The following is a 7,308-nucleotide window of genomic DNA, read 5'->3' as shown; positions in this document are numbered from 1 at the left end:
ATGCAGAGCAGATTAATGTGTGTAGTTTTCAAAATTTAAATTTAAATTTTGAATTATTTACTTATTTAAATTATAAATATTACTGTTTAAATAATACCTCCTCCGTCCATAAAAAATAGGCACATTAGTGGGCGACATGAGTTTTAATGTAAATTTTATAAAATATGAAAGAGAAAGAGATAAAGTGTGTAAAGTATGAGAGGAAAAGAAAAATGTGGATAAAGTAGAAGAAAAAAAAGTTAAAAAATGAGTAATAAATTGAAATTAATTTTCCATTTTTAATATGAGACTAATTATGATAGACGGGGAAAAGTGGAAAGATGAGACTATTCTTTATGGACATGAGTGAGTATATGAAATTAAAGATTAATAAAGATGTTAAATTAAAAAAAGTAGAAGTATTGATAAAGTTTTATGGTTTGAGATACCAACGAAACATGAGAATAGTAGAGCTTATTTGAAAATAAATGGATGCGAATAAGAAACCCCTGAACGGGTAGGAACATTACTCGATTTGTGATATAGACATAGCTCAATCTTATTGTAGATTACACAATCAAAACACCTTGTCATTTTTTGATTACATTGTAGTTTATTTTTAATTTGTTTTTCGTCATTTTAGAAAAAAACGAACTAAAACTGACATTTGTATTTTCTAAAATGAACTAAAAATGACCTCTGTGTACCTACAAACGATAGTTCTGCATTCTACAATAAAATGTGGTTTAATTTTTATTATAATCCTTTTCCCATATATTATTCCTTTCTTCCAAAATCCTTAAGTAATTTAGAGATTGATTGTGGGATTAAGGTCGAAATAGTCCAACCATAATTTTCATTGTCCAACTCCATTATCGATAGAATTTCATGTACCATCAAAATGACATGGATAGTGACTTACAAGAGTGTATATACCCGCTGATAACGACAAAACGTGTCTCACATTTTTGTTCCAATCCAAAAAATAAAAGAAAATTCCAAAGAGTCGGTTCATGGATGCCCGCCTAGAGAAGGGTTAAATTTTGAAATTTGAAGTCAATAATTGTTTGAGATAGAGAATATTCTAATAATGAAGACTCATGATATTTGCACCATGAAGTTTACCCATTTGATTAATACATCGACTGTACACATCAACCAAATCTAACACAAATCAGTGTATTCGAATTTAATATAATGCGTTTACACACAGGCTTGTATGCATTGAGATCACATCGTTAAACTTCTGTCACATTCGTCATTCTACTCGAACGCGATCAACGACAAAATGTGAACCAAGCCCCGATATACGACAGGATGGACTTCAAGGTGTAGAAAGCAGATGCTCATCACTGGCTTATGCCATATTTTGGGCGCAAATTACCAAGGATCTCCGCGTATTCTGCACTTCCCTTACAGAAGACTTCGTTCCATATCTTCGAAAGATCTGTTTCAAATAATCATGAGTCTGTCAAATGTATTGCAGTAAGACTGCATCAAGCGCTACTTTACTAGTTTTCGTTAATTTATTAGTTCCATACAGCATCATGACGAAACAAATCTTGTATTTAAAAGATAAATGACATACCATCCTTATCAGCCGGTGAAAGGCACATGATGATCATATCAAATCTTGGGATTTTGGAAAAACTTTGCAAGTATTCAATGCCTAATGCCATATCTTCCCTATAGTCAAAAATTAAAACAATATCCATGTTATTATTGAATAAAAGGAGAGCTTCCACCTTGTATTACTGAGAGGTTAGCATCTTACATATAAAAGGTGGCAATGCACCGAATGACGTCAATTAGTATTGGAGCTGACAATGCATGCTTAAACAACCCAGGCAATGCAGTTGGCGAAGTAACCTGGTTAACGGGGTCGCAAGCTTAAGCTCAGGACTAAAAGAAAGCTTTCGGAAATAATGAAAAGAAATTTCACACCTTCAATAAGCGAGCCTGTAACTCACGATCACCAGACAGTCCTCGCCAAGATACCTCAAATTGATAAGCTGAAGTTGGTGCAGCAATGTTTTTTGCAGCTTCGGCCTTTGCCAGAGCAGCTGCTTTTGCAGCAAGCTCTTGCACAGATGCTCTCAGCTCCAGCTTGTTTTGGACTTTCCCCTGTGAAAAGTTTGAATGAGGAGCAGTGACTAAGAGTCATAGCAGGGCACGTAATATTGACACTGCAGCGACATTGTACAAAGAGTTGAGCATGCAATACAAAAGTATTTACTCAATAAATGCTGTGAACAGCAACTAACAAATATTATCATGACAAGCTTTTCTTTTGTCTTTAACTGTAGTACCATTATGTTGTAATGTTTAAGTTTTAAAGCATAAAGACATTTTTGAAACTATCACTTTCTTTCAGATATCGGACTGAGGTTATACAAAAACAGGGCTTCTCTAATTAGGCCTTATTTTTCTGACAGTATTTTCTTACACCCACATTCCATTAAGAGTGAAATGAAGTATGCTCGAAACCGCACATCAATTAATGAAGAAGGTAAAATCAGAAACAAAAAACTCCTGATTTTTTGCTATATCAGGGGGAAAAAAAGAATGTCCTTTTCCACCACTATTGTCCACTAGATTCCACCAAATGCAAAAGGATACGGCAATGTTGTTCTCAATAACATGCAAATATTCAGCATAAAAATTGATGAATGAAAATCTTAAAGCATATGCAAAAACTTATTGCAAAAGATTGAAATTTTCATGAAAGCAAAACCTCATCTTCAAACCTTAGCGCACTCTGAGGCAGCTCCAGTATGAGATCCGTTACGTAGAATACTGTTTTCTTTGTTCTCCGCAGATGCCTGACTTGAAACTTCTTTAATATTAGCCTGCCAAACAAGTTTCAGAGGCAAATACAGCTTCAGCAAAGTCTACTAACTACCAGGGTAGAATATCCAAATGTATTCTATCCCCACATCCAAGTACAATATATACCACATCAGCATATTGTATACAATGACCTAAGCAGCTAGCTGGAACTTACATGAAATATAGGTATCCTTTGCTCAGAATCTTTAAATAGTATATCAATATAAAAACAAAATTGAAAATTATTACGGTTGAGTTCAAACCTTGGAATCATCTTCAACAAACTTAGGCACTCTTCTAGCAGGGGAACTTGTTGCAGATTTCTTCTTGTCCATCCCTACTTTCTCTTGGAGTGCTCCGTTTGATGGTCCTGCTACTATTGCCCCAGATGCCTTCTTCAGAATCTCCTAAAGTTGAAAACACAACAAAAAGGTAAATAACCAAAGAACAAGGAAAACGGAAAGTAGCGAGATGTATACTCCAGAAGTAAACTGATAATCTTAAAGTACCACATTTATATTTTCATATTTGTATATGTGGTACTACAACATACACGTATTGATTGATGACCATTATTCCGATGGGCAGATTTTACTTGATAATGGTTTAGATGAGTATGCTTCTCAATCATACTCAAACATGGTCAAATAAAACATAACAAAATTAATTGAAAAACAACACGAGGAACTACAAAGTACTTGTACAATTATTGGCAAACTTTAGCATTACGAGTTCAAAATTTCAAAACCCGGCAGGCCATAAGTACAATATCACTCGAATGTTCAATAGGGGTTAACTGAAAAGGAATAATAAACCTAGCTTGTTCTGAAATCTTTTGCTTCCATCAGTTTAGGACTATATTTTCTGAGCTTGCTCTTATGGCTAGTACTCATGGTACACAAAGATCAGCCTATCACCTGCTGCATTGGCTTTTTACCAGATAACATAGCACCAAGTCTTGTTCACTTAATAGCCACTGTAGGCAATATTTATCATGATTCATGAAAACCTCAAATTGACACAATGAATACACGAAATTACGCTACTTAACACATTGGGTACTACTTATAAATAACATCCGTACTTAATACGAGTCTCAAAAGTGTGCTCATATATGACAGCCAGCATCTGAGCAATATTACAATGTCAGCAAAATAATAAATCTACCTTTTCAAGCAAAGCTTTGCATTCCGCATACTGTTTCTTGATCTCTTGGTTTTGTGGTTCCAACCTTAGAGCAAATTCAACATCTATGTTTCACTACAAAAGGGTCAGTTACATATAAGGGAGCAAAGATCATTAGAGTAAAAAAATGAAGATTATACCATCAATAGACTCCTTGAGTTTCCCGAGTTCTTTTCTAGCAGTTGATCGCCGAGAGTATGCTTTTATGTAGCGATCATCTAAATTCAAAGCTTCAGTGCAATCATTTTCGGCATCCAAGAATCTATTGCCAGATAAAAAGGCCACACTTTTAATGGGGGAATCTATGGACTTAAACAAACTTCAACATAAACTAAAGTACCTCTTAACTTTGATGTATGACATTGCCCTGTTTGCATAAGCAACTGCAGTTGGGGATAGTGCAATGCTACGAGAGTAGCAGTCTATTGCTTCATTGAATTTCTTCTGCTTAAAAAAATCATTACCCTAAAAACCAAAATAGAAAGGAGCAAATAAATAACTCAGGAGCACAATGCTATTAATAAAAGCATGACGGATCAAGAGAAAGATCATACCAATTCTTTCTCAGAATTAGCATCAACAACACCCTCCTCAAATGAGACTCCGCTTGGTAGTCGACTAAGTGCCTCATATTTTTTTACATAATCATGCTGTCCCATGGTATCCTTATTGTCAAAAGAGGATGTTTTAACCCTTGTCTGTCTTCCGTTAACTCTAGTGTTATCAGAAAGTCGACTAGAATTATTTTGACTTGACTGACTTGGAGGATCACGATCCTTTTTAAAGATACAAGAAAAGAGCATGAAAGATAGTTAAAGAGTATACTCAAGTAATGTGTGGTCAAGGACAATGTGAGTTGTGACATGAGATAAAATCTATTTTAACTATAAAGTCCAGACATTTAGGTACATCTCGAACAGATTTGTCTGCGATATTTAAATCTTGAATATGTTACAAGAATACATATGCTCATCTTATTGATCTTAGACTCATATTAGCATTAACAATCCTAGCAGCCAGATCCCAAACAAGCTAGGAGAACAAATGCCAAACAATAATTTAAGGTTATAAAAGAGGTTGTAGATCCATAAATGATGATTGAGATTAAGTTCCATAGCTCACGCTCTCACCTTCGATGATAAGTTATATAGTTCTCCATCATTATCCAATCCAAAAGAAATTCAACAACCAATGGAAATTTCAAAGAGTCTTAGAAAACTTAGAGACCTCAATGAATCAATATCCTGATTAATCGTAAAGACACCACCAGCAAACCAGAATCTGCAAGGCAAGTTATTAATCTTGGGCAATGTACTTACCAGCTTTCCCCTTCCAAAAGCATCCATTCTCAGTTTCTTATCTTTCTCCTTGAAAGACAATTCCCAGTCCTGTAAGTTATTCAAAAGCCCCTCGACATCCTGCTGAGTAAGACATCCAAATAGAAAAGTTCAAGAACAAGAGTATAATGAAAGCCAATAATTTCGTATTCTATAAAAGGAAACACGAAACAGGAATCTCTATGAAAACCAGAAAAAAGGAGCCAACGATGTGAAAAGTTAGAATCTTTATGACCATTTTTTGAACTGTGTAAAAGGAAACATGAAACAGGAATTTTTGTTTCTTAATATTTCCGGTACCAGGACTTAAACCAGAACTTATCTGAGCAAATGGGGAAAATCAAACAAGTAATCCTCACCAAAACAAAAGAATATAGCATCCCTTACTCAACGGCATAAAAAGTTGAAGCAATAAAAACAAAAAAACTAAAATTTGAAGTGGAATCAATAGGAGAAAATTGGTACCGGAGGCTGATCGCGAGAATGCTTAGAGGGGACTTTCGCCATTGTAGTACGGAAGTAGAAGTCGCGAATTTTCGGTGAGGTTTTAGCTTTGCCTGCGTTTCAGTGTATATGAGTCTGCAGATGTTTCAATTGACTTCTTAAACAAGAATTACGCTCATATTCCCATGTTTTGTAAGCTGGACAAATGGAAAGCGAGGCCCAAACAAAAAAGGCGGCGGCCCGTCCAGTCTGGTGAATAGTGATTTTTTTATTGTTGGGCTTACTTTAGAAGTCCATCAATTTTGTGGGATAATTATTCACTGTTGAATTTTATCCCGTCAAACATTTTCAACCTTACTTCTAGTACTCCCTCCGTCCCGGACTACTTGCACTTATTTCCTTTCTGGCGTCCCAAGTTATTTGCACTCTTTCCATTTTTAGTAAAACTTATCACCTACAGCCGCAATTGTTGACTTTGCTATACACTCATTCCTTAATCTCCGTGCCGAAAAGGAAATGTGCGAGTAGTCCGGGATGGAGGGAGTATTTTTGAGTAAATCGACAAACTTCAGATATTTACTGACAAACTAAATCTACTTGTCCCCCATTCGCATATTTTTCCTTTTTATTATGTCCATCAATAAATTTTTTATTTTACTTTTATCATATTTAGTAAGTGGACCATACATTCTATTAACTCATTCCATTCATATTTTATTATAAAATCAATATATAAAAATATATTTCAGATTCCACTGATTTTTCTACTTATTACATAAAGTCAAATAATTTCTTAAAACTAGTGTCAGTCAAATATGAGACATTTAATTATGGATGTAGGGAGTATTTGCAACCAATATTATTTGCCTAATACTAATAATATAAACCAATAGTATTAAGTTTCATTAAATTTTTTATCTTTGGTACTACCGGGACATATCACACCTGAGTGATGGAATAGGGTTTTAGAATATGTTGGTTTGCATGTCAAATTAAGTTAGAAAATTTTGAGTAGATTTGTTGATATCCTCTTCGCTTAAAGTGATGTGCGATTTAAACTGATTGACAAACTCGCCGCATGAGCTACTGAAACAAAAAAATAACAAAAGTATTTATGTTTGAGTCATAAGAAAAAACTTGTATACATCTTAATCTACTATTCGTTTTTTTTATCCATGTATATAGATGTTATGATGTTCATGTAGGGGAATTCAAATGGACCAAATGGTCGAGTTTGGTTTTAAACCAAACTCGTTAGGAAAATGAAAATTGAACTGAATCATGCAAGTTTTTTTGATAAAATATTCCCCTGTTTTCCCCCTAAGCTTATTTTCAGTGAAGAACAAGAAATGGTTACCATACTTCACTAATGCTCTATACTTCATCACTTGGTGAGTATCAAAAGAATCAAACATATCGACCAGCCGAAGGCTAAAGTTGAATGACCTAAGTACACTCAAATATGTAAGGAGATCAAACCTCACTGAACAGATCAATTAGAGGGGTGTAGATCTAAACTAACTAAACGATTAGA

At 34.6% G+C, this 7,308-nt stretch overlaps 1 protein-coding gene across 2 annotated transcripts; it reads right to left on the bottom strand.

Moving 5' to 3' along the window:
- Positions 1-1,061: 1,061 nt before the first annotated feature.
- LOC121809691 (RNA polymerase II-associated protein 3-like) lies at positions 1,062-5,925 on the bottom strand. 2 transcript variants are annotated; one of them, XM_042210447.1, is made up of 12 exons: positions 5,796-5,925; positions 5,313-5,411; positions 4,548-4,769; positions 4,334-4,458; positions 4,134-4,255; positions 3,976-4,058; positions 3,072-3,215; positions 2,727-2,828; positions 1,924-2,103; positions 1,754-1,848; positions 1,568-1,665; positions 1,062-1,426 (listed from the first exon to the last, which is right to left on the bottom strand). In XM_042210447.1, exons 1-12 carry the CDS (start codon positions 5,835-5,837, stop codon positions 1,329-1,331), a joined length of 1,410 nt encoding a protein of 469 aa, XP_042066381.1. In that variant the 5' UTR covers positions 5,838-5,925; the 3' UTR covers positions 1,062-1,328. The 2 variants fall into 2 exon arrangements, with proteins under 2 accessions (XP_042066381.1, XP_042066380.1); XM_042210446.1 differs by having other exon boundaries at positions 5,313-5,414; positions 5,796-5,922.
- Between the last annotated feature and the right edge of the window lie 1,383 nt (positions 5,926-7,308).

This window comes from Salvia splendens, chromosome 6 (assembly GCF_004379255.2).
Source record: "Salvia splendens isolate huo1 chromosome 6, SspV2, whole genome shotgun sequence".
NCBI classification, from domain to species: Eukaryota; Viridiplantae; Streptophyta; class Magnoliopsida; order Lamiales; family Lamiaceae; genus Salvia; species Salvia splendens.
This window is presented reverse-complemented; position numbering and strand designations above follow the sequence as displayed.

Bases quoted from the DNA above. Each gene is read 5' to 3' on its own strand.
- LOC121809691 (XM_042210446.1), bottom strand. From the start codon at position 5,837: ATGGCGAAAGTCCCCTCTAAGCATTCTCGCGATCAGCCTCCG. The intron at 4,770-5,312 runs GTAAGTACATTG...ATCTTTAAAAAG, and splicing joins CTTTTGGAAGGGGAAAGCTG to GATCGTGATCCTCCAAGTCA. The intron at 1,666-1,753 runs GTAAGATGCTAA...TTTTGACTATAG, and splicing joins TGCATTGCCACCTTTTATAT to GGAAGATATGGCATTAGGCA.